The following is a 25,011-nucleotide window of genomic DNA, read 5'->3' on the forward strand; positions in this document are numbered from 1 at the left end:
GGTGGCTCCCAAGGGCTCCAGCACTCCTGGCCTTGCAGCCTCTGAGCCTCCCTGCCCCCAGATCTGGCCTTTGCCAAGCAAACAGGCTGGATTATCAGTCTCTAGAACGGCCGGCAGGGACTGGGCCCTGGGCCAGGTTCCAGGCTGGCAGGCCGCAGAGGAGGGGAGCCAGCAGGGGCGGGGCCTCTGATCACCCTTCTCCTTTTCCTGCCAAGCCTGCCTCAGTTTCTCACCCCTTTCTTCCCTCCTCCCCCACCCCGCCTGCACCAGTGGTAATTCTCACACTCACCCCATCCCTCACCCTTTCCTCAGTCCCGCAGACCAGTTCCCACCTTCGCTTTCATACTTTCCCCACCTTGAGATGTCCCCTAGGTGCCCCCATCAGGAAGGCCCAGCTCGTCTGGACACACCCAAGTGTCTGTTCAGGGTCTAGAGTTCTGACCGTCCACGTGGTTATTCTCTCCAGGTGATCCCCTGTGTTCTGTGGTCTCAGGCATGTCCTTTCCCTCATAGGGCCTGTTTCCTCATCTGAGAAACACAAAGGGTTGGACACAAATCTGTCTCATGGTGGAAAAAGCTTGTACTTTGGAGTCAGACAGAGCTGAGTTCCAGTTCACTTAGTTCCTTAACTTTTCTGAGCCTCAGCTTCCTCATCTACAAAAGGGGGTCTTATAAAAGCAGGCTACACAGACCTGTGGTGAGGCTTACACGAGAATGCGGGGAAAGTGCTCTGTGTGGGTTTGGCCTCCGTTGCCCTCCCCTGGCAAAGGCCCATCCAGCCGTGCTGGGGTCTCACTTCTTCGGTGGATTCCAGTGTCGGACTAGCCAGCCTGTTATCTAATGGCTGTGATGTTACCTTCTCCTCCTCCTGGAGCCCAGCCTTGACCAATGAGAGAGAATGATGGGGGAGCAGGGGCTGGTGGGGCCCAGGCCCTGAGCTGCCCTGGTCCGCAGATGCCATCCCAGGCCTGGAGGAGGTATGGCTGGCCCCAGCCATGCGGAACCGGAATGGTGCCGTGTGGAGCAGGAACCGTGTCCTCTTCTCTGCCTGGGAGGTGGAAATGCAAATGAGGGTGACTGGGCCGGGGCGCCGGGGAGCCCAGGGCATGGTGAGTGGCCCCACCAAGGTCCAGTAGAGGGGGTGAGTCAGCGGGGCTGGTGGTGAGCCCGGGGTTCCAGTGTCCTGCAGGGACCCTTGAGCTGAGCAGCTGGGGACCCGCAGGCCGTGTGGTACACCCAGGACAGGGGCCAAGTAGGCTCTGTCCTGGGGGCGCTGGACTCGGGGGACGGCATTGGGACCCTCTTCGACTCCTCGGCTGAGGATACCCAGGTGAGTCATGGTCTCCTGCCCGCCGTCCCGCCCACACCCTCACCCTCCTCCCTGTGCCCGTGGCCCAGGCTGCTTGTCACCTCCCACACAGAACAGCCCTGCCATCCATGTGCTGCCCAGTGATGGGCACAACCCCTACGAGGCGCTTGGGTAAGGCCCCGCCTGGCCTGCCCCACACGCCATTCCTGCGCTGCTAGGGGCTTGGCGGTTACCCGCTCTGCCCACCATGCCCCTGCCCTGGCCTCTGGTGAGGAGCCCCCCTCCTAGGGCGGTGCCCTCCTTTCTGGTCTCTCATCTAAGCTGATGGCACTGCCCTGGGACTCCATCCCACTCGGTCCCAGAGGTGCCTCCTCCTCCGGGGCCTGGGACCAGAGTTTGCTTGCTGTTCCTGGGCACCCCCCACTGCGTCCTCAACTCATTCAACCCAACAGCCCCAGGCAGCGGGAGCAGAGAAATGATGCGAGGTGGGCCCATGCTCAGTGTTTTCGCTCACATCACCTCATATTGACACTCTTGAGAAGTGGGGTCACTAGTGCCCAGTTACAGGTGAGGACACCGAGGCCCAGAGAGGGGGAGTGATTTGCCCCAGGTCACACCGTTGTGCACAGAGCTGAGATACGAGGGCAGATTTGCCCATGGAGCGTCCACGCCTTTCCCGCACCAGCTGCCTGCCTGCACCGTCTCTTTCTCTCAGATGACGTGGCTGCCCATCCCTCCTGAGCCAGGCTGCCTCCTCAGTAGCTGGGCCAGTTCGTCAGTGTCTCTCGGCAGGCATCCCCTAGCTCGTAACAATTAGAATAATTCCTAACGTTTATGACCTGAGCTTACTGTACGCCAGGCACAGCGCCAAGTACTTCACATTCATTACTTGGTTGACCCTCATAACAATGTTATGAGGGAATCTCAATTATTATCTTCATTTTAAAGGTGGGGAAACTAGCGTTTGGAAAGCTGAGGTAACTTGCCCCAGGTCACACGGCTCCTCCCCTGCCCCGCGCCGCCTCCCTCTTGGCTGAAGGCCGTGGTGACAGGCTCTCTGGTGTGAGAGCTTCTGTGTGTCCATAAGCCCAGAGAGACTCAGGACGTCTCGGGCTCAACACTCCTAACAAACACCCAGAGCTAGCGGCACCGCCCCTGCGGGGGAGGCAGGCTGGTCATACTGTCCTTGGCTGCTAGGATGAGTCTCGTGTTGTCTGTCCTGCTGCAGGCCAAGCTTGGCAGAAGGGAGAGGAAAGAGAAGCCGTACCCAGAGGGAAGCCCGTGGGACGAGGCCCGGGGGACTGGGGGTGGAAACGCCACTGTTGGTCCAGGCTCTGCCCGCTAGGGAGGAGTTCCAGGGAGGGCCAAGTCCCAGCATTCCGCCAGGCAAGGCCTGCTTCCCCGCTCCCCTCTCTTCTGCTACAGGAGCAGAAGACAGCAAGGGAGGCTCGAGCTAGACAGCAAGGACAGGTCCTGCACCAGTGGGGGTGGCTGGCACTGCAGGCCTGGGAAGAACGGCCTCTGGGACCACACCTGCTGGTTAGGCCTTTGGTCCTGTGCGGCCTGGCTGGATTCCAAGTGCCCACAGGGATGGAGCCAGCCGGGTGCTGGGCTCCTGCCACCAGGACTTCCGGAACCGGCCTTACCCCTTCAGAGCACAGATCACCTACTGGGGGCAGAGGCTGCGTGTGAGTCTCCCCTCCTGCTTTTGTGGGTCCACCAGGGAGGGAGTGCAGATGACAGGGCTCGAGCCTTATGAACGCCCATGACCCCACAGACATACCTGTGACACCACACAGTGTCCCTGGTCCATGCAGGCAGCACCCCAGGGATCCTCCTCCCTACACAGACTCCTAACTGGCCCTGAGCACATGCTTGGGAGGGCTGGCGTGAGACCGGGTGTGCGAGCCCCTCTGCACCACTCTGACACCAAGCTGCTGCCTGCCTTCCGGGCCAGGGGAGCCAGTGAGTCAGGTGGGGACGATCCACTTGCCGGGGTCAGGGGAGAGGAGTGGGCTCCCTCTGCAAGGGGCCCGTGCCCTCTGTGCCCCTCAGGTGTCCTTGAACAGTGACCTCACTCCCAGCGACCCGGATGAGGTCTGCGTCGATGTGGGGCCCCTGCTTTTGGCCCCTGGAGGTTTCTTTGGGGTCTCGGCAGCCACCAGCACCCTGGCAGGTGAGGGCCCCTAGCTGGGAGCTGTGTGGCAAGAGGAAGAGGGACAGCCGCAAGGGACATTTAGAGAAATGGAGCAAAAGGATGTGATATAACAGAGAACCCGTGGAGGAGCTCAGCTGGGAAGCAGGGAGCAACCAGAGGTGGGAGTCCTGGGATGACAGGGCTTTGGTCTTTACACTCTGGGTGCTGGGGAGCCATGGACAGTTTCTGAGGAGGACAGTGACATGGTCAGAGCCACGCGGAGGAGGAGGCTCTGGGCCTGAGGGTGCTGCTCGGCCTGTGGTCATGGCTCTAGGTCAGGACTGTCCAGTTTTCTCACTCACTGGCGGTCCCCCTCTGGCTCTGTGTGTGGGTCAACCCTCACAGCCCACCCATCTGCTGGTCTGATCCTCACACCTTTCCCATGAAGTGAACAAGACAAGGGTCAGAGCTGCCCAAAGTCACCCAGATCTCTTGCCTGCCAGGAACATAATGGAGGCTGGGGAGAGAGGGCTGAGCGAGTGAGTTGCCGGGTGGGAGCTACCTTCCCTCTCTACCCCCCTTTCCAGATGACCATGATGTCCTTCCTGACCTTCAGTCTGCGTGAGCCGGGTGCAGAGGTAGCGCTGGCCCTGGGCCTTCCCTGGGGGTAGGGCTGGGGGAGAGGCAGCCCAGGGATCCCTTCCCTCCCCGGATGCTCTTCTCATGTCCAGCTACCAGACCTGTCATTCCAACCCTTATCTCTACCGGCTCATGGAGCTCTGCTCAGGCCAAGTCTTGTGCTAGGCAGTGCTGGGGACCAGAGGTGACCCAGAGCCAGGCCCTGTCTGTCCTCAAGGACCTCCCAGCCTGACTAGGAGCTATGGGAGCACAGAGGGGTCCTAACCAGCCAGGAGAGCAGGGAAGACCACATGGCAAAGATGAGCTTGAAAGAACACAGGGAGTGGCATGGACAAAGGTCTGAGGCCTGAGAGAGCTGCTGGGGTCTGGGCTGCAGCAGGAGAGAAGGGTGTGAGGGTCGGCAGCGCAGTGGGGCTGGGAGGACTGGAAAGTTCTGGGCCTGGTGGCAGAAGGAGAACCAGCTGTATGGGAAAGAGAACCAGCGGGGTGGGGGTGTCTTCCCATCCTGGGGTGAATGTTTGGTCAGGGAGGGGGACTGGGCTTGTGGGAGGCCCTGTGAGGAGACTCCCCGGCCCCCAGATCTCCCATGGGTTTGGGGCCTAAGTTTTCATCTTCTTCCTCCAGCCTCCCCCGCAGCCCTTCCTGGAGACAGAACAGCTCCGCCTGGCAAGGCAGCTGGAAGGGCTGCGGGCAAGGCTGGCGCTGGGCACCAAGGAGGACATGATTCCAAAGCTGAACTGTGAAGTCCAGGAAGAGGGTAGGGACCCAGGGAACGGGCAGGTGGGGCAAGGGCTTGATTGAGGGTCACGGGATCCTCTTCCCTTCGAACAAGGAGTCCTTTAACCAGTGGGGACACGGAGGCCTGAGGAGGCCATATGTAAGCAGGTTCTGGGGCCCAGGTGATGTGTCCTGTCCCTGCCCCACCACCCAAACACCTCTTTCCAGGGGAGAGCCTTGGAGGCAGAAGCCACACCTTTCTGGCCCTCCAAGAAGCCTTCGAAAGATAGGATCTCTTGCCCCACCCCAGCTGCCGGCTGCCTGTCCCAGCTCTGCCCCTATCCCCAGGGGGAAGTAGCTTTGCCCTGGAGGAGACACTGCACAGACACAGCCAGATTCTGCAGGCTCTCCAGGGTCTCTCCAAGCACTTGGCACAGGCTGAGAGGCAATGGAAGAAGCAGCTGGTGTCCCCAGGCCAGGCCAGGCCGAGGAAGCCTGGGTGAGTGGCCCCTCAGGCATCCAAGGGTCTGCCTGCAGGCCTGGAGAAGCTGAGCCCCATAGGCACTGGGTCTGATGGCACCAGTGCGCTCCCTCTGTCCAGAAAGTGGAGCAAGCACCGCATTTGGGAACTAGTCTCCCCCAAGGTCTGGAGGGAACGGAGGGCAGGGGTGAAATGCTGCAGGTCGCAGATGGGGTGGACCTGCCAGGCAGGGGAATGGGCAGGAGGGCGGCTCTGCACAAGCGAAGGCTCACAGAGCCCCACAGCTGGGGCTGGGGAAATGAGTTGCCACGTATTTAGATGTGGGTCTCCAGACAAGTGACAGAAATAGACCGGGTGTTTATTTGCATGTAGCTCCACGTGTGATTTGATTCACATACGCTTGCTTAATGCTCAGAATCCTCATTTCCCCTCCACTGCCATCCTGGCTTCTCCCCTTGGGAGTCATGTCCCATGGCAGACCCAGCCTGGGGCCTGAGAGCTGAGCTCAGTCAAGATGTTAGATGCTGAGCAGAAGAGGCCAGCGGCTCCTGTGAGCTTTGCTGGGCTCTGACAGCTCTAGGTTTGAGTCATGTCCTCAGGACAGAGCAGCTGAGGCTGGGCTGCTGGAGTGGGGCAGAGGGGAGGGAGGCCACACTCCAAGGCCAGGCCCAGGACTCCCCCTGCCAGGTTCTACCCACCCCTGAAAGAGGTGGCCAACGACCCAAGCACCGGGAGTTGACTGTGCCCTAGGGGAAGTGGGGAGGAGAGGACTGGCCTCCTTTTGGGGCAGAACCACTTCTGGAAAGGGGAGGAACTTTGAGAAAGCTCCCAATTGGCCACTGTCAAGGGGGAAGCCACCATCCTCAAGGAAAGGCTTTGAGAGGAGGCGGGAGTCAGAAGCCCAGGTGGAGAGGGTTAGATAAACCTAATGTATCCCAAATGAGGAGGGCCCAGGTAATGGTGTAAGGCCTCTAGAAGGAAGAGGGCTGCAAATCCCTGGGGAAGGTGAACTCTGAAAAGAGAGGGGCTGTGCCCTGGGCCCTAGAGAAGAGGCTGGCACTCCTGCAGGACTCAGCTAAGGTCAGTGCCCTACTCCGTGGACAGCGGACTCTGCTCCAAGACCTGCAAGAGATGAGGTAAGGGCACAGGGAGATGAGGATCCTGGGGGAGAGGAAGGAGAAGTCCCCATCCACCAACTTGGCTTCTCTGCCTGAAGACCCTCCCCCCCATTAGTCCTTTATTCCTTTCATCGTTTCCCGAGCACCCAGCACAAAGTCTGGAGCATAGCGAGGGGCTAGGGGCCAAGTTAGGTTTGTTGAACTGACCTGAAATGAACTGAATCAAGTTAAAATTTTGAAACTCCTAGTTTAAGCACAACTCCCTGAGACAGTCTCACCCAGGAGGGTTAGTAAATTTGAGCCTTCCTTCAGTGATAGCTTCTGGAAGGAGGGAAGGTTTTTTTTGACCACTCCACGCGGCATGCGGGATCGAACCCGCGCCCCTTGCACTGGCAGCACGGAGTCTTAACCACTGGACTGCCAGGGAAGTCCCAGCGGGGAACATTTTGATGGGGTTCTTGGAGGGAGCACAACCAAAATCAGGCCCAGCTGGGGAGTGGGCAGTCCATGACTTCATTTTACCCTCCTCCGGCCTCCCAGCAGCCCTCTCTAGGCCAGGCCTCTGGAGTTACCCATGGAGCCCTGGGGGCAGGGGGTCACCTTGATGCCATGGGAGGAGGATGGCTTCAGGTTGTATGCTGTGGCTGCACCCCAACCCCAGCCCTCCTCCTTACATCTAGATGCCTGGGGGCCAGAGACTGAAGGCAGAGCCCAGGAAGCCTGGGGTTGAGACAGACAGCTTTAGGGAGGTGCTTCTCTGAGCTAAAGCTGTCTTGAGGAGAAGCTCTGGGGTAAAAAGACCAGTCCCCAAAAGGAGCCATATGGATGGTGTCTATTTCTCACCCAGGTGCTGCCTTTGAGGATTATGAGAAATGGTTAGGCAGTTTGGGTGCAATCAGAGGGGATAATGAGCTCTTTCCCTTGGTTTCCACCCTGCACCAGGGATGCAGCTGCTCACATGGCCTCAAGAGCCCAGGTCTTCTATCTGCCTGTGGGCACCAAGCATCATTTCTTAGAGCTGGCCCAGATCCTGAGCCTTCTGCAGAAGGACCTGCGGGGTCCAGTGGTGAGGGGCAAGGAAGGGGGGGGGGCGTGGGGCTCAGCCCCCTTCTTCCAGCACTTCTGCAGCCCCAGGCGCCTCCTGCTTTTGCCCTCCCCTCCTGGGACTCCTGTCAGGCACACCTGTGTCTGTGTCTGTGTGTGCATGCACACAGGCATGCAGGCACACAGATCTCATCTTCTCTCTGCCTTCTCTGCTCTCTGGAGAGTCCCACAGACTCTCAGTACCAGCAGGGCCCTGGAGACCACTTGGCCCAGCTTCCACAATGACCAGAAGATAAACGGGAATAGGCTGTGCCCAAGATCATTCAAAGCTTCATGGTGAAGTCCACTCTTCCTTGTGCCCCGCCCCATCTTGCTCTTTTCCTTGCCCTCTCCATCACTCTGTCTTTTGCTCTCTACTTCTCTCTCTTGCTTATCTCTAGAGACTTCGGCCCCCTGGAGATCCCAGGCCCCAGGCCCTCCCAGATGTTCCCACAGATGGAGCCATGGGATCTGGGGTGGGGAGGCAGCTTTGTACTCTGCCCTCTCTCCAAGTTCCCTGGATGAGAGTCAGGGTACCCCAACACTGGGAGAGGGAAACAAAGCCAACAGTGGCCCAGATTCTAGGTCCCCTCCCTCCTTCTGGGTAAGAAGCTGATCCAGGATCTTAGAACATCTCCTTTCAGAAAGCGGCAGCCAAGGACTCCTGCCCACCTGGTCAGCCCCCAGGGGTTTCCTCGTGTCTGCAGCCTGGAATCTTCCTGTTCTTCCTCCTCATCCAGACTGCAGGCTTCTTCTGCTATGTACACTTCAGGTGGGCCTTCCCATGGCAGGACTTCCCACACCTAACTAGCATCTCTTGGGTCTGGGCCATAGCCATTCAATTTGAGAGAGGGGATACTGAGGCCCAGCGGGGGACCTGCATGGTCCCCCAGCTGGCAAGAAGCAGCACCCAAGTTTGGACCCTTTTTTTCAATAGAGACTACTGACTGACTGCTCATCTGCTGGGCCCATCTAGGTCCTACCCTCACAGAACTCACTCTCCAATGTGAGAAACTGACAAGTAACTGACAGTCACATCCTTTGTGGTCAATGCCATGATGGCAAGAAGCTCAGGGGCTATAAGAGTGCAGGAAAAAGTACTTGAGCCAGCTTGGGGAGATCAGGGAATCACCTGGAAGGGACATTTGCTATGGGTCCTCAAGGCCACTAGGAGATTTCCAGCCTGACAAGATAAGTAAAGGCATTGATATAGAGGAAAAAGCATGAGAAAAGGCATGGAAGCATGAAAAAATATATATTTTGGAGAAAAAGTGGCAAGTTCAATACTGTAGAGCAAAGGGTGGGACCAGTTTGTGAAACTGGGCAAAGAGAATTTAAAAGGTTGGGGGGAGGTCACCGTTTCTGCTTAATGAGTGTTCGTAAATGAATGAAACACTTAGAGATGTAAGGTGTGCTAAGGAGCTTAGAAACGGGACAGTCCTTGTTGGTGGTATTTCAAGACAAGAAGAATCAGTGTGCGCTGGGACGGTCCTGGAGGAGGAGTGAAGTGTGCTGTTTTAAAAGCACAGTGGGAGAGGGGATGGCCGGCAGATGTGGAGAACAGCAAAGGTATGAGGTGGAAATGATGACAGGCTTATGTGTTATATATGAGTGCAATGGTGGCCATAAGGCTGGAACCACCTGGACAGACCTTGAATGCCAGGAGGAAAGTGTGGTACTGATGGAGCAGGCCAAGGGAGCCATAGAAGGCCCCAGAGCAGGGGGTGCTATGGTGCAGTGAGTGTAGGGAGGTGGGTGTAGTAAATATAAGGAGCCTGGTCTCAAGAGCCCAGAAGGGAGAAGCCCAAGTAAACTTCTTCTCTCCCTGGCAGCAAGCTGGACAAGAACCTTCAGGACTATTTGTCCACAGGCAGCCTTCCTTTGAGTCCTGCACTACAAGTCCCTAGGACCCTGGGGGCTCTGAGGAGGCAGCCCCTCTCCCCCAGCATACATGGGTGACCTACCTCAACGCCCTGAAGAAATGTCCACTTCTCATCACTAGGAAGTCACTCTATGCCTGGGAGGTGGAGAGCTTGGCCAGTGTCCTCTGCCTCTGGGTGCCCAGCTCTTACCCACACCTTAGCTTTTGGGGAGCTCCAACCTGATTTCCCTCTCCTCATGCTTTGATATGCTCATGTACCTTCCAGCGTCACCTTAATCTCTCTGAAGGCAACCTCTTCTAGATGGTAGCTGAGAGTGGGCTCCCAGCAGGCAAGAAGGCCAAGGACTGGCTTGACTGACAAAAGGCCAGATACCCCACAGGCCTTGAACCCTGGGCTATGGTGGGAGATGGAGTCACAGCTGTGTATAATTCTGTCCCCAAATTCAGCCAGAACAAGGAGTGGTGCCTCCTGGTCCAGCCCAGGCAGCATCACCATGAACAACTCTCTCTCGATGCTCCCTGTAGCTCCAGGGGTCAGCAGGGCAGGCGTGTGACCCAGAACTCTGAGAGGCAACCCATGGAGCCATAATTGGGATTCCCTGCTCTCTGATCTCCCTCCCTTTCCCAGTGTCAAGCTCTCTGGGCAGCTGCTGGGGCAGTGGGTTGGAAAGAAGGTTGGGGAGGGACCAGGGCTACTCGCATTCCCAGCTGAAATCCTGGCTACCCGGGGGAGGAGGAAGTGGGCGGGAGAATAGGGAGCTGTGTACTAGGCGCATAACAGCACAGCTCGTTCCCCTGGGGGGCGACCCCCTCCCCGAACCCCTCGCGGCCGGCCCCAATCCGTTGGCAGCAGTGCCCAGAGGAGCTTGGCATTGAAGGAGGCACGTGGGGTAGGCGGGTGTGAGGAGCGAGCACGTGGTCCCGCCTCCTCAGCCCCGTGCATGCCCCCCGCCCCCTGTGAGGAGGGGTTTGGGGAGGTGGAGGCGGGCCCGGACAGGGGCGGGCGGTGGGCGGTGCAGAGCGTGGGGCTCCTGCCGCAGGCAGGAGCTGTCCGTAAGCCGTAGTGCTGAAGTAGGCGCGGACGTGCTTGGGTGCCCGCCGCGTGGTACCCGGCGCCCGGTGCCCGGGCCAGCGAAGACCATGGCGTTCATGGTGAAGACCATGGTGGGCGGCCAGCTGAAGAACCTTACTGGGAGCCTGGGGGGCGGCGAGGACAAGGGGGACGGGGACAAGTCGGCCGCCGAAGCGCAGGGCATGAGCCGAGAGGAGTATGAGGAATACCAGAAGCAACTGGTGGAAGAGAAGTGAGTGGGATCCCTTCCTGGCTCCAGCAGCCCTCCCCACCCCCCAAGGGCCGCGCGGCCCACCCTTAGGGCAGTCTCAGACCCCGAGCCCCTCCCCTACTTTTCTAGACGAGGTGAGAGGCTGGGATGCGCCCTCTAGGCTGCCCTCAGAGCCATCCCATCTCAAACCCAGAACCCCGCTCCACACTCGGGCCCAGGAGTGGGGGACGGGGAGATAGGGGCCTGGGACAAGGTGAGGGCACGTGCATTACTTGTTTCTGACGAAACAAGTAATCCCTTAATCCGATCTGGTCCCAGCCGTCTGTGTCTTCCAGCTGGAGCTCCTCTGAGCCTGAGGCTCTGAGAAAAGCGGTGCAGCTGAGGCGGAATCAGTCATGGAGACAGATCCTGAGATGGGGGCACTCATAGATAATTGAGGCTACTTGTGTGAGGACGACGCTGGGACAGAGAGGGAGCTGGGGTGGCGTTAGGGGCTGAACTCCACAGCTAAGCTGTTTGGGTCAGATCCTGGCTTCGTTTCTTTTTATCTGGGTGACCCTAGGCAAGTTACTTAACCTTTCTGTGCCTCGGTATCTTCTTCTGTAAAATGGCAATGGTAATAAAACATGCCTTATATATTTATGAGGGTTAAATTACTTAATGCACATAAACTGCTTAGCGGAGCGCCTGGAACATGGCAAATCATTAAAGGTTAGCTATTATTTCACTTAATCGTGATAACAGTTTTGTGAGTTGCAAAGTCTTATCCCCATTTTACAAAAGAGGAAGGTAAGTGACTTACTCAAAGACATAAAGTGGTAGTGGATTCAGGACGCGAACCCATGTCTGTCCTGAATACTTCGCCCCACACGACACAACCTGTCAGGAAAGGAAAAGACCGAGTCGGAGACCGCGAGGGACATATGTTAGGGTCCGCAGAGACAGCCAGACAGACACCCCCGCCCCGATAGCTCCCGTCCAGCGACGGGTACGGAGGCGATAAAGGGCTCTGTGATAGCTGGGAGAGGCAGTAAAGATTAATTCCGGCTGGTCAGAGCACCGAGCACCCAAAATACAGGCCCTCGGGCAGGAGGGATGCAAACTGCGGCCAGGACCCAGAGACCCTTCCCGCCCCTTCCTCGCAGACCCCGCCCATTTTCACAGCCCGGGCAGTGATTCCGCCCCCGGTGCCCCCACAGGATGGAGCGGGACGCGCAGTTCACTCAGAGGAAGGCAGAGCGGGCCACGCTGCGGAGCCACTTCCGAGACAAATACCGGCTGCCCAAGGTAAGCTTAGGAGCCCGGGCTGTAAGGCACCACCGGGACCCCTGAGCTCTGGGCTCCGGACTCCTTTGCCCCGCTCCCGGCGCCGCAGCTCTCAGGGAGTGTTTGATTAAATCATGGGTTCTCTCACTCGTTCATTCGTTCACTGTTAACTGGAGCCCGCCAAGCCAGGGCTTGGCGCTGAGGGGTAGTCCAGTCCTCGGGGGACTGATAGGTTTGTGTTTCTGGAGCCATTCCAGGCCCCTTCTCTCCTCCAACCCCCACTCACCCAACCCAGAGTCAGGCCTAGGCAGATGGAGAATTGGAAGGCAGTAGATTTTACCACAGGTAAAATCTCTTGGGGCTTCTGAACACCCAGGGAGGGAGGTGGGTGGAAAGAAGGCAGCACCTTCTGTGGGCCAGGCACTTGACCTTCACACCCTTACCTAACCCCTCAGTGACTCTGCCAGGTAGCTACTACCCACACCTACAAATAAGGAAACTGAGGCTCAGAGAGATTAAGGGACTTGGCTAAGGCCATACAGCCAGCGAGTGATGGAACCGGGATCAGAGATCAAGCCTCTGCATGCTGAGCCTGCACTTGCTCCCGGACCCCTTGCTGCCTTCCAGAGTATGAAGTCTGTCTGCAGAGAGCAAAGGAACCCCTTTGGCTGGCCAAGCAGCCAGGAGGATGTCTCCCCTAGGTACTGCAGCATGAGATAACCATGTAAGTGTTCTACTCCTGTTGCCTAAGGAGGGAACCGAGGCACAAGCCACTCCCCGTGCCCAGAATTGTGCTAGACTCTGAAGAGAAACAGAAGCACAGGCTACGGTACACCTGACCTTGATCTTCCACTTGAATTGGAAGATCAGATATGTGAACGTCACATTCACTCACTCAACAAATGTTCACTGAGCCCGTGGCTGCCTCTGACTCCCCACAGCACACTAGTCTTTTGAAAATCTCTCAAAGGGAGAGTTAAACTCAGCTAGGAATGGAGTCATTCCTCCAATGCTCGCACTAAGCGTATAAGAGACACAACTCTGCCATCGGGGAACACTGAGTCCAGTAGGAGACAGCAGACTTGGCTGTAACTCAGTAGGACATAAAGTGGAAAGCCCCAGGGCCCCCAAAGGGACAGGGAAGTGCAATGACAACCAGTAGGCAGGTGCTGTGCAAGGAGAGCACAGATGTTGGAATCAGGGACATAGGTTTAAATCTAGCTCCCTCACTTCCTAGTGGTGTGACCTTGGGCAAGTTACTTAAGTTATCTGAGCCTCAATTTCCTTTTTTGTAAAATGGGGAAAACAATACCTACCTCACAGCGTTGTTGTGAGAATTAAAAGCACTCAGCTCAGTGTCAGCCACAGGATAGGTGTTTGGTGAACGGAACCCATCACTGTGATTGGTAACATCCTTCAGTGTAGTTAATGATAGTCAACACACGACTTAGCTGACTCAGTCTGTCTCTGAAGGATTTTCATGTTGTCATTACTCACTATGCTAGTGTCTTACCTTCAGCATCTCAGAGTGAAGTGAGGTGGTGTAAAAGTGCAAGGTCTCCATATCCAAGCGTCAAAAGCTTGATCCTGGGATGGGGGAGGGGGACTGAGCTCACTGGAACATGGAGCTCCAGAATCTTGGGGCCTGGAACCCAGCCCAGGCCTCCTCCCTGCCACTCAACTCTGGGTTCTCACAGACCTCCAACCCCACCCCACTCCTTTTCCTCTTCCCTTCAGAATGAGACAGATGAGAGCCAGATCCAGATGGCAGGTGGAGACGTGGAGCTGCCCCGGGAGCTGGCCAAGATGATTGAGGAGGACACAGAGGAGGAGGAGGAAAGGGCCTCGGTCCTTGGGCAGCTGCCCAGTCTCCCTGGCTTGGACCTTGGCTCACTTAAGGACAAGGCCCAGACCACACTGGGGGACCTCAAGCAATCAGCTGAGAAGTGCCACATCATGTGACTACTTCCCCTGGGGTTGCCCACTGGGGTGACCAGAGGGCTGGCCCCACATAAGTGCTAACAGCATGCCTCAAATTCCAGGGACCCATATCCCATCTTGGCTTTGTTACCCTGCCCCAGGCCAGCCCCAGGACCCTTCTCATCCATGGCTCCAATCTGCCTTCTGCTTTCTCCCTCTCCAATGGGACCAAAGTCCCCATTCCTCACCCTACCCCTCAGGACCCACCCTCCCTACTCAGCCTGGGAAGGCCTCCCAATATTGTAAGAATAGGCCCGACCCTCTCTGGCCATGGCCCCAAGTTCCTGAACATAGAAGCACACATAGAGGGACACACAGAGGGACACAGAGACCCTGGCATATGCAGAGGGATGTGCCGCAGATGCATCCTCGCCCACGCAAACACAAACACAGGCCAGCTCCCCTGGGTGCCTAGCTCCTCTAGACACCGACATTCAGATGCGCTTAGAGAGGGGCTTGAGGCAGACACCCTCAAGCAGTCAGGAGGCCTGAGTTCAAGTCTCCACATTTATTCTCCTTAAAACCCAGTGCCCTTTCTGGGCCTTATTTCATCATCTATAAAATGGGAATGGACTGGGTGATTTCTAAGACTTTCTAGCTTGGCCTCCCCGGCCCCTAAGAGTCAACCCCACAGCCCTCGCTGGGTAGGGCAGCAGCTGCAGCCATAGCCTTAAGCGGCTGCCACCGTGGGTTCCGGCTCTCGGAAGCTGAGTGATGCTGTGAGGGGCCTAGTGCCAAGGATGAAGCTGGCACTGAACAGCAGCCCAGGTGGCTCCGGGCCTTCTCTGGGCCCAGGGCCCAGCCAATTTCTGTTCTGTTCCTGTAGAACTCTCTCTGGATTCCATAGCTGGATTTCCTCTCTCAGCTCAGTGAAAAATAAAAATTCCAGATGACCTGCCTATTCTCCCACTTCTTACTGACCTCCAGGAGTCTTGGGTTTCACAGGCCCCTAACCCTGCCCTTGGAGGGGTGTCCTCTACCTCCCACCCACAGCTTCACAGGAGTGCCAGCTCCTATAAGATATTCAAGCTCTGCCCTCTCAGGGCCCTGGGCTGGGGCGGGGTGCCCGCACTGACTGAGCACCAGGTTCAGCCTGTGGCCAGATGAAATAACTCTGGGCTTTGAGGAGGCTGTGGCAGCCATCTGGATGGGCGGCACCTCAGGAAGGCTGGGTCACTACCTGAGACTGTAGGAGGGGCTGAGGCTCAACCACAGCTGTCTCTGGCACTTGTGCCTATATCCCCCTCCACACCTTGGAAATGGAAGGTGTAACAAAAAGAAGGCAGGGCAACTGTGTTCCAGCCCAGGCACTGCTGTGTGACTTTGAGCAGGTCCCTTTCCTTCTCTGAACATGTTTTCCCCCCTGTGAAATTAAGAGCCCCACCCCACCCAATAATAACACCTGTTTCAAAAGGTGACCATTTGTAAAGCCCTTGGCACATGATGGACCATATCAATAAATGGTAACCCATTCTTTAAAAAAAAGTGAAGAGTCCAAATCTCATCCTCTCATCCTGCTCACTGGTGTGTGTGTGTGGGGGGGGGTGGGTATCCAGGAGACCAACCAGGAGGGTCCACAAGCAGGCCATCCCAGGGGCCTGAGAGGAACAAGGTGCTACAGGCTGACCCTGGTGCCCCCACTTGACACCAGCCTGTGGAGAAGCCAGCCAAGATTTACAGGTGGAAGAGCCGAGGGTTTGGTTTCAAGGGCAAAGCTTCTGTTAGGCCTCCTTTGTAAAATAAGAACAAGGAACATAAAACCCGTGCAATAGGTAATGTGGGGAGGGACAGGTGGAGGAGAGAGGACGAGGAGTTAGGAGGGTGGAGGCAGGGAAGGACGCAGGCCCAGGAGCTGGGCACTGCTGCTCAGGCTGTCACGCTGCGCCTTCTCTCTTGAGCATCCCAGGGGAAGGGGTCTGGGCCTCTGAGCTGCTCCTAGGCTGCCCCCCGGGGTAGTCACTGGACAAAAACCCCTCCTGATCTTCCTGGAGCTGGAGGAGACCAAGTCCCGGCCCCAGGCTGTGTGTGGGGGGCGGGCATGGGCCTCCTTGGCAGCGTCAGCAGCAAGGCTCACGTCAGCACTCCACCCTCCGGGGCCTTCTGCCTAATGGGATTGGACAGACCCCTTTCCCCTCAGTGGTTTTCAGGACCAAGAGCAAAAGAGGCAGGAATGTGGGCCATGGGGAGGCTGGGGGGTGAGCACTCACTGAACCCTCACACAGTGGGCTGGCTGGGGCCTGGGGTTAGGGAGTGGCAGGTTCCTTCCTCACAGCCTGAGAACCCTGAGCAGCTCTGACCTGTCTGCACGTCCCTGGAATCGGGGTGGGGGGTGGGTAGTGGAGGCTCTGGGGCAGGAGCTGGCTCTGGGGCTCAGGCAGAGATGGGCACGGAGGGCAGGCTGAGGGGTCCCCAGGCTCTGCTGGCCTCCCCCGCCTCCCGCTTCCTTCCTCTGCTCTTCTCCCAGGGTTGGTCCTTTGGGAGAAGGGTCCAACGCTGGCTGGGCTTGGGGGACTTAGTGGAGGTAGGAGGACAGGGCAGAGTAAGCGCCCAGATGCTGGAGGGGGCGGTGGGCAGCAGGGGGTGGAGGAGGCCTGCCCTGCCTTGGGCGCTTTCTTTTTTTTTTTACAGACCTAGTTCTAACTGGTAGTCAAGAACCATAGATACATCACAAACACTTGGGCACTTGCAAGGTTTTAAAGGTGAGAGACAGAAACAACCCTCACTCCTAGGAGAAAAGCCATATTCAAAGAAAGCCCTAGGGAGCCCCACCTCCTCTGGCTGGGCTGCCTCCCTCCTTGGCAGGTGGCTTAGACACATCTAAATGTCTTGCCCAGGAAGGGCCCTTCCCCAGGGCCTCCTCCACCTGCCTCAGCCTCCCAGGCCTTTCCTGTACCCAGTGCCCCCATGGGGGCCCACTCCTCTCCACATCCACATGTATCGTAATACCAGGCCCCTGTTCTCAGACAGCCAATGCAGACATCACAAACAAACAACTGGGGTCTGAGGGGCCAACCTTTCATCCCATCATCCTTCTATTCAATTAGTCTTTCACAAACCCTGTCCTCCTCACTCCCACTCTCCCTCCCACCCGTTCTTCTCCACTCACCCACCCAGCTGGGTCCATTCATTCTCCTCCTTCCTTCCCCTCATTTTACTCACTGAGGCTTTTTCATCCAGCCCGTTCCCCATCTGAAAATAACATTTATTGAATTCTGGGTGCCAGGCTCATGTACGGTGACTCATTTAATCCTTAACATTCCCACGGGGCATTTATCTTCATCCTCATTTTACTGAGAAACAGGCTAATCAGTGGGTCCCAAGCTTCAGGGCCAAATGGCAAGGCCAGAATTTTAGCTATGCCTCCTGCCCTCTGGGCCACTGCTCTACACTGCCTCCCAACAGTCAGGCTTCAGGGAAATTAGGTCCCTCCTAACGTTTCCTTCCCTGTACAGCAGCCCTTTAAGGTCTGCACGGAAGGCTGAGCAGCCTTGGTGGCTGGCCAGGGGGTGAGCTCCCCTTCCCCTAAGTCCCCAAAGATGCTCCTGAGTGCCATTCAGGCCAAGACCCCATCAGTGGCTGGGGTGAGGGCTGCTGGAAACCACCCCAACTTGGGGGGTCTGGGGAGCTGAGCATGAACACAGGACACCCTAGAGGATGCCCTTTCCCCGATCTAGCTCACTGCCCACTCACTGGCCCAGGGTAAGAGCGGGTAGCGACTGGGGTGAGGGAGTGTGCAGTGCAGAGCACAGAGGGTAACAGGACTGCACCCTTGCCATTGAGCCCTCATCCACGTGCAGAGAGGAAGGGCCTTTGCCTGGGCTCCCAGGCCTGTGCTGGTCTCCTGGGTGGTGGGAGGACTGGTGGCTGGTCCACCTGACTCTCCCAGATCTCCCAGGGGCTAAGGGCAGGAGGCAGATGTGGCTCTCACTCCCCCGCCCTGGGGCCTCCCCAGCCCTCCCTCATGTCACCCAGCTTTTCCTGGGGCTCCTCTAGTCCCAGCCTGTGAACAGGGGCTACCTCCAGTTTTTCCCAGGTCAAGAAGAGAAGAACAAGTTTAGAAAATAATTTAATAGAAAAACAATGAATTACATTCTTTACACCCAGCCTCCTATAGGGAAGGCAGACAACTCTTGCCCCAAGGAGGCATTTCAGGGCTGAAGGGTTAGAAATCACTAACACCCTCTCTGACTTTTTAGAAAAGAAACCCCTAAATAACTCTAGGTGTATATATTCTTTCCAGATTAAAGTCACTTTGTTCTCCTGAAAGCCCATGTAGGGGGTTGAGGAGATAGTAGCAGTCCCATCGGAGAGATGGGGAGACCCAGGCCCAGAAAGGGGAAGGAGCTTGCCCGGGGTCACACACTGGAGTAGCAGCAGTGTCAGACCTAGGATCAGGTCTCCTGGATCACCGGGTCCCCTGGAGCCTGAAAGGCCAGGCAGCCCCCATGCCTCCCCATCCCAGGCCAGGACCAGCTCTGAGGCCAGTAGGGGCATTCCCCACAGAGGGATGAAGGTGGGAGGAATGACTGAGGACCCCTCCCCTTGTACCCCCCAGGCCAGGGCAAGAACAAGGCATGGGATTTCTCAAATTTGCCTCACCTCTACAAAAGATATTATTTTCATGCATGAAGGATTATCTTAAAATATTGAGAGGGTGGGCAGGGGCCAGCTCCCAGGAAGACTGGTGAGTTCTGTGGGGCTGAGTGCATATGGTGGGATGGGTGCTCCCTGAGGGGTCTTGGAGTGCCCTGCTCCACTGCAAGGAGGGAGGTAAGTTGCAATAAAGGCTCCCAGGAAGGAAAGGGGTGGGCACAGCTGCCTCCTGGCAAGGAGGGGAAAGAGAACAAGTGCCCTGCAGAGGGCTCCCTGATCGTCTCAGAGCAAAAACAGAAATCAACAGGCTCAGGGCTCAGCAACCACCAAATAACAGAAGTCACGTGAAAGAAACACTCTTCTCCCAGAGTCCTCCCCACCCCAGTGCTCCCAGTACACACAGTGGGTAGGGGGTTAAGAGTTTTTCAAGTGGTGCTGGGGATGCTGGGATGTGGGGTGTCCCAGAGTTGCCCATCCAGGAAGCCTGCTCCGCAGGGTGGCAGAGGGCCACAGAATTCTGAGGGTCAGCTGGGGTGAGCGTGTCCCCAATTCCCAGTGACCTGTCCAATCATCCTGCAGCGTCACTGCAGAGTACAAGCTGTGGAGGGGAAAGTGGGGAGCGTCAGTCTCAGGTCTCTGGCAAAAGAGGCAGAATCCAGGGCTGCCCCAGCTCTCACCCCTCCTTGCGGGGAGGGTCAGACCCCAGGGCAGGACTCACAGCTACGAACAGACTCCAACAGCCCCTCTTTGTCCAGGGTCTCAGCTTCCCAATGAGACTCCCTCATCTGCGGAACATAAAGGGCAGAGACAGTGATGGAGAGGCCTTCAGACAGAGACGAGAGGAAGACATACACAGCGGGGAGCAGGGGACAGACAGCCACAGGCAGAGAGGAACAGAACACATACAGCTTCATCCCAGTGTGGGCCCCCATGTGCCCACCTTGACCTGCTCCTTCAGGTATTCAGCTCGAGCCATGAGATTCTGAACCTGCCAAGGGAAGACATGCCCATGGACGTGGGGCGAGGAGAGGCCTCCAAATTGAGCTCCTCCTCACTCCCGATGCTCTCCAGAACCCTCTGCCTCATTAGAACAACTTGCCACTGAGTCCTTATCTGCTCCTTCCTCCAGGAAGCCTCCCGATTGCTGCTGAGTTCCCAGATCCTGCCTGTCCCCTTGCCCTGACCTGAGCACCCAAGCCCTGACAGAGTGCGAGGGGCCACCAACTTAGCAAGTCTGTGTGGTCTAACTCCCAGACTTGGAGCACCCTGAGGGAACCCAAGGAGGTCCCCACAAATGGGAGCCGGGCAAACGGGGAAGAGGAAGCCCCCCGAGCCTCCCGACCCCAGTGGGCACCTCAGTGTGAAGCAGCTCCCGCCTCCGGCCTGGGGGCTCCGCTGCAGAGAGAGGGAGGGCACGTGGTGAGGGCAGGGCAGCCAGAGGCTTAGGGGAGTACGGTGATGGGGCCTCACCTGCCAGCAGTAGAAGCAGCTCCCCCAGGCCGTGCTGGTACAGGGCCAGAGCATCCTGCTCCCCGCCAGCCTCATCCTCCTGCAGCCACAGGGACACCAGGTCATTTAGGGGCATGACTTGGATTCCTCCCTGCCCTGCCCAGACCCCTCCCCCTGGCTACAAACCTTAGCCATGGCAGCTGAAGCCACTTCCAGGGCAGCTAGGAGGCGCGGCTTGTCCCGGGCCATCTCTGGGACGAGGCGCAAAGGCTCAGGGTGAGGGGAGCAGCCTGCTTTCTCATCTCAGGATGCCGACCCCAACCTGCCTCCCCCTCAGGCTGGAGGGAAGTTGCTGGGAACTGGTGGTCAGCCAGGATTGGGGCCTACCTCTGAGCAGGTCTCGGGCAGAGGTCCCCTGCCTCAACAGGGCCCGATTGGAGGAGGAGACGATGGCCTTGAGCTCCTCAGCCCGGGACACGTACTGTCCCACCTGCAGGAGGGCAAGGGGCCGAGGAAGGGCTCTCTCACCTTGCCTGCCTCGCCAGCACCCACCTCCAGGTTCTCCCTCAGGGACCGCCCCAAACTGTAACGTCAGAGGTCAACTGAGGCTGGCCTGACCCCCTTCCCAGGGAGAGAGGTTCCTCTAAGAGCCAATCCCCAGAGGCCCTGGGATCCCTCACCCATTTCCTCAGGGGACTCTCATTCACCTTCGCCTTAATTGCCTCCTTCCGCTGGGTGTCCACTTCATCTGCAGAAAGTGCGGGTTTATACGAGGAGTCTAGAGCGAGGAGACGGCTGCCCCACACCAAACCCTCTGGAATCCCCCAAAGCACTAAGTTCCAGATTTACCCTCTGCCTTGTCTCCCACAAAATTCTGGAAGGGGAGCTGCTTCTGGAATCCAGCCACTGCAGCTATGGCTGACCCCACCCCTGCTGCACCCGGCCTGGCACTCACAGTGCAGGGCAGGCACGAAGAAGTCCAGAGCCTTGCAGTAGAGAGATAAGGCGGCCGCGGCGTCCCCCTCCTGGTCCTTCTTCACAGCCTGCACCACCAAGGCGGTCTGGGGGACAGACAGATGAGAAGTCATGCCCACCCCCCATACTCACCACAAGGGGCGATGCCCTGAGCCCACCCTCTGTCTCCTGCTGGGAAAGTCACCTGGTCACCACTGAAAGGGGTAGATGAAACCCCCAACCTGCCCTCAGCCCACCCATCTCCACTGGTTGCTCACTGCTTGTGCCAGGCTCTCCCCACTCGGCATGTGCTCCAGGTCCACCCAAGGGTGGCCAAAGAAGTCCTGGAAGGAGATGCGGCGGCTGGGGTCCCGCTCCAGAAGCCGCTGCAGCAGGTCCCGGCAGTCCTGGGAGAGGGCAGGACGCAGGGGGAGCTGCGGGGGTGGGAGAGGTACAGATCACACTGGGCTCCGGCACCTCGGCCCCCAGCCCCAGGCGCCGGTCAGGACCACCCTGTCCTGGGACGCCCCAGAGATACACATTTGGCAGATAGAGAAAGTGAGACCAGGAAGAACAGTGATGGGTCAAAGTGTCGCAGCCAGTGAGAGCCAAGCCTCCTCCCCCAGGCTCCTGTCCACGCCCTCACTGGAACCCGTAGCTGTCATGGAACCCTGTTTCCAGATCCTTTTCCCCTCTCTGGAATATGTTTCGGGGAAGGCTGGGCCTAGGTTTGCTTTGGCCTTCTCCCCATGGAGGGCCTGCAGCGGGCTTTGCTCCCTTTTGTGGCTGATCTGAGTCCCTGGAACTGAATGGAGCCGACTTCCAGGCTAGAGTGTGTCCCAGCTCCACGAAGGTGGCCTGGAGACCACACCCCAGTCTGTGCAGGTGGCAGTGAGGTCTCCTACCTCAGGGCCCTGACTCTCTCCGCCCCGCAGCAGGTGCCGAGGCCCTGCTAGACCTACCTCAATAACCCGGTTGCTCCGGATCTTCTCTTCCAGCTCCGAGAACGACCTGGAGGCAAAGGGGGGCTGCCCGAAGAGGGCTTCTGTGGAAGGGAGGCAGAGGGGAGGCTGGGAGGGGATAGGGTCAAGCCTGGCCTGGCCCACTCCTGGGGAGCAGCCCCAGACCAGGAGAGTCAGCGTTCTCATTAAAACGCTTCAGGAGTGGCCCAGAGAGGCCTTGCAGTGCAGGCCTCCAGGTGGGGGCAGGGGACAGCACTCTCACCATACAGGATGACCCCCACGGACCAGAGGTCCACACGGGCATCGTACTGCCGCTGACACACCATCTCAGGAGCCATGTAGAGGGGAGAGCCACGGAGCACATGCTTCTCATCCCAGGGGGACATGTGCTGTGCAAAGCCAAAGTCTGCAGGCAAGAGGCCAGGCAGCAGGGCTCAGATTCCAGCTGCTTCTGCTCCTGGCCTTTACAGCCTCACCCTGGGCTCCAGTGCAGTTTCAGGTTAATGGGCCTCTCTGACCTCCAGTTTCAGGTTAAGGGGCCTCTCTGGCCTCCAATTTCAAGTCAGTTCTCTTCCAAATTTTATCAGGGGCCACAACCACTGCTTTCCCACCTCACACTCTCCAACAGTGCCACCACAGATTGAGTCATACTTTGAGCCCCAATCTTGGTGACAGATAAAGTACTAACCCTGGTCACACTCTGAAACCTGACTCTGGTCACACACTGAGCCCTGAGGCCGCCCATGACACTGCTGGAGTCGAGCCTGGGTAGCCTGAGAAGGGCCCTACCTTTTGGTGATGGGGCCCATCCCTGGACCCCCCAGTCTGTCACCGTTTGATGACTCAGTAGAGGGCTCCATGAGAGCCACCCTCCAAACCTCCATGCCTTTTGTTCCAGACTCATACCTGCCAATTTAAGGTGGGGCTTCTCCAAGGAGCTCAGCAGAATGTTCTGTGGCTTCAGGTCCAGGTGAGAGATGTTCCGTTCATGCAGGAACTGCAGGGCACTAGCTGGGGAGTAGGACCCATGCAGAGAGACAGGTCAGAGAAGCCCATCTCCCACACCCTCTCACCTCCCCAGCCTTATATCTGCCCCTTCAAGCCTGCACAACCCCAGTTCTGACCTGGCTGGTCTACCAAATGCTTTACATACAAGCACCAGGCTCCCCCTTCTGCTAAGAATTTTCCCCACCCCCACCTCAAGTGACCTCCTTCCTCCCTTGTACCCCTTCACAAGCCTCCCATCCTCCTAGAAGCTTCCCTAGATGCCCCAGCCCTTTAGGTCCTTGCTCTCTTCCTTAGCAAAGCACTTGGGTCTTTGGTATGTTCTATAAGGTCTTTGCATTACATTCCACGTGTGGAAGCCTGCACTCCCCACACATCGGGCTCCTCGCCGTCTCCCTCACAGCATCCTTAAGCCAGGGATGGGCACATAGGAAGGATGGGCCCTAAAAATCCAAGCTGGGCTGGGAGACGACTGCTATGAGTGTCAGAGCACTAAGCCTGGGGTAGGGGTAGTGTGAGAGGGCAGAGATCATGGGAAGGGGTGTCAGGCTGGGGTCAGAGGCTTTTACCCAACTGCTGCATGAAGACCCGAGCCACCTTCTCAGGCAGAATCCTGCGGGTATGGATGAAGCGAGACAGGTCACCTCCTGCACAGAACTCCATGATGAGGTAGATGTTGTCACTGTCCCACTGTGGTTAAAGGCAGAGAGGAGGCTTGAGGAGAGTGTCTCTTCTCCAGCCCCCTTTAGGGGTGGCCCCATCCCAGGCCCACACCTGGAAGTCTTTCAGCTGTACGATGTGGCGGTGTCGAATGCCCTTGAGGATCTCAATCTCTGTCAGGAGGTTTTCCACAGATGCCTTGTTCAGACTCTTCTTGGCCACGCACTTTATGGCTACCACCTCACGAGTATCCTTCTGTGGGGAAAGGAGATTTGACGGCTCTGCCTTGAGGGTACCAGGGACTATGTGTGGCCAGAAGGGCTCTGGTTCCCTCTGCCCCTCTCCCCCTCACAGGGCCTACCCACTCACACTAGCATCCAGGCTTCCCAGCTGCCCCTTCTCAGGCCAACGAGGCACCCGGATTCTGGAATCCCGGCTTCCCCGCCAGCCTGGCGTTCTCTGCCCCACAATCCCTTTCATTGTACTCTAAAGTGCCCCTGCTAAAGCATGTTATTCACTGTTCTAAACTGCCCACTCTGCTTCCTAAGTGGGTCCAGCCTTCTAGAACCCTGCCCCATGCTCCTCCCAGACCATAGGTAGCCTCCCTGTTTTGAGCCTGTTCTTCAGCCACTGACACCGAGGCTCCATCGAGGTCTCCACCTGTCTCTTCACACAACAGGGGTGTGTGTATGTGTGTTTGTTTTGAAGACCTATTGGTGGCGGTCACCACCCACCTCCTCCACGGAAGGTCGGCCTGGGACAGGGCAGGCCGTGGGCCGCTAACGGCTCTCACACCCTCTCTAACCCTTTCTAGTTTCCCGGCCCGGCACCCGCCTGGGCTTGCTCAGGGTCAGGCGGGCACCGGGGCCAGGCCCTCAAAAGTTCTCGTGCCCCCGATTCCTGCCTCGCACAGAAGCCCCGGGGCGCCCCGCACCCACCTTGGCGTAGGCCTTGTACACCGTGGCGTACGTGCCACTGCCCAGGCGCTCGGTGAGAATGAAACCGTCCAGCCGCGGGGGGCCCCAGCCAGGGCCCGCCATCCCGACCGCCGCGCGCCGGCTGCCGGGCGCTTCCTGATTTCCGGCGCCAGGTTCCGGCCAGGAGCCCAGAACGGACAGCGCGCGGCTGTAGGACGGAACTCCACGCTGCCCCCAGCGGAGCCTGCCGAAAGTGCAGCGCGGCGGGCGGGGCGGGGCGCCGGCTCCCCACCGCCCCCGAGCCCCGCCCCCTCCAGGGGCTCCAGTGGCGGCTCCTGGGCGCCTCCACCGCCTCCACCCGCACTGGAAATCACATGACCCGCCAGTACCCGCAAGATCCGTTTGGGGATACTGAGGAGCTCGCGGGCCTAACGGGAGTTAGTGGAGGCCAGCAGACGAGGTCACCTAGGGAATCCCATCCAGGCTCAGACAGCATCCTAGAGATCGCCCACGTGAAGGGGCGATAAGAGAGAAGCCCGGCTGAGCAGGTGTGTAAGACGGGGGTGGGGGGGGGGG

General features: G+C 58.0%; 3 protein-coding genes across 6 annotated transcripts; 2 read left to right on the top strand and 1 right to left on the bottom strand.

Moving 5' to 3' along the window:
- The first annotated feature begins 980 nt into the window (after positions 1-980).
- LMAN1L (lectin, mannose binding 1 like) lies at positions 981-9,443 on the top strand. Its single transcript, XM_029237110.1, is given in 15 exon segments — positions 981-1,109; positions 1,223-1,330; positions 1,422-1,480; positions 2,898-2,997; positions 3,365-3,485; positions 4,034-4,043; positions 4,045-4,084; positions 4,710-4,842; positions 5,151-5,301; positions 5,404-5,446; positions 6,259-6,419; positions 7,344-7,467; positions 8,129-8,256; positions 8,985-8,991; positions 9,321-9,443. Coding segments are annotated over 15 exon segments (1,422 nt in total). The 5' UTR covers positions 981-995.
- Positions 9,444-10,402: 959 nt separating this feature from the next.
- On the top strand, positions 10,403-14,804 carry CPLX3 (complexin 3). The gene is made up of 3 exons (XM_029239391.1): positions 10,403-10,670; positions 11,849-11,936; positions 13,653-14,804. The coding sequence occupies exons 1-3, from the start codon at positions 10,507-10,509 to the stop codon at positions 13,875-13,877; spliced, it is 477 nt and encodes a 158-aa protein (XP_029095224.1). The 5' UTR covers positions 10,403-10,506; the 3' UTR covers positions 13,878-14,804.
- A 3,141-nt stretch (positions 14,805-17,945) lies between these two features.
- On the bottom strand, positions 17,946-24,669 carry ULK3 (unc-51 like kinase 3). Of its 4 annotated transcripts, none has more exons than XM_029239505.1 (16): positions 24,457-24,669; positions 23,633-23,773; positions 23,428-23,548; positions 22,760-22,864; positions 22,116-22,259; positions 21,854-21,936; positions 21,170-21,325; positions 20,893-20,998; positions 20,645-20,685; positions 20,325-20,427; positions 20,124-20,188; positions 19,959-20,037; positions 19,843-19,883; positions 19,429-19,476; positions 19,207-19,273; positions 17,946-19,086 (listed from the first exon to the last, which is right to left on the bottom strand). In XM_029239505.1, the coding sequence occupies exons 1-16, from the start codon at positions 24,556-24,558 to the stop codon at positions 19,070-19,072; spliced, it is 1,419 nt and encodes a 472-aa protein (XP_029095338.1). In that variant the 5' UTR covers positions 24,559-24,669; the 3' UTR covers positions 17,946-19,069. The 4 variants fall into 4 exon arrangements, with proteins under 4 accessions (XP_029095338.1, XP_029095337.1, XP_029095336.1 ...); XM_029239504.1 differs by having other exon boundaries at positions 20,618-20,685; positions 24,457-24,626; XM_029239503.1 differs by having other exon boundaries at positions 19,843-20,037; positions 24,457-24,626.
- Positions 24,670-25,011: the final 342 nt, after the last annotated feature.

Source organism: Monodon monoceros, unplaced genomic scaffold (assembly GCF_005190385.1).
Source record: "Monodon monoceros isolate NGI ecotype Baffin Bay Population unplaced genomic scaffold, NGI_Narwhal_1 Super_Scaffold_21, whole genome shotgun sequence".
NCBI classification, from domain to species: Eukaryota; Metazoa; Chordata; class Mammalia; order Artiodactyla; family Monodontidae; genus Monodon; species Monodon monoceros.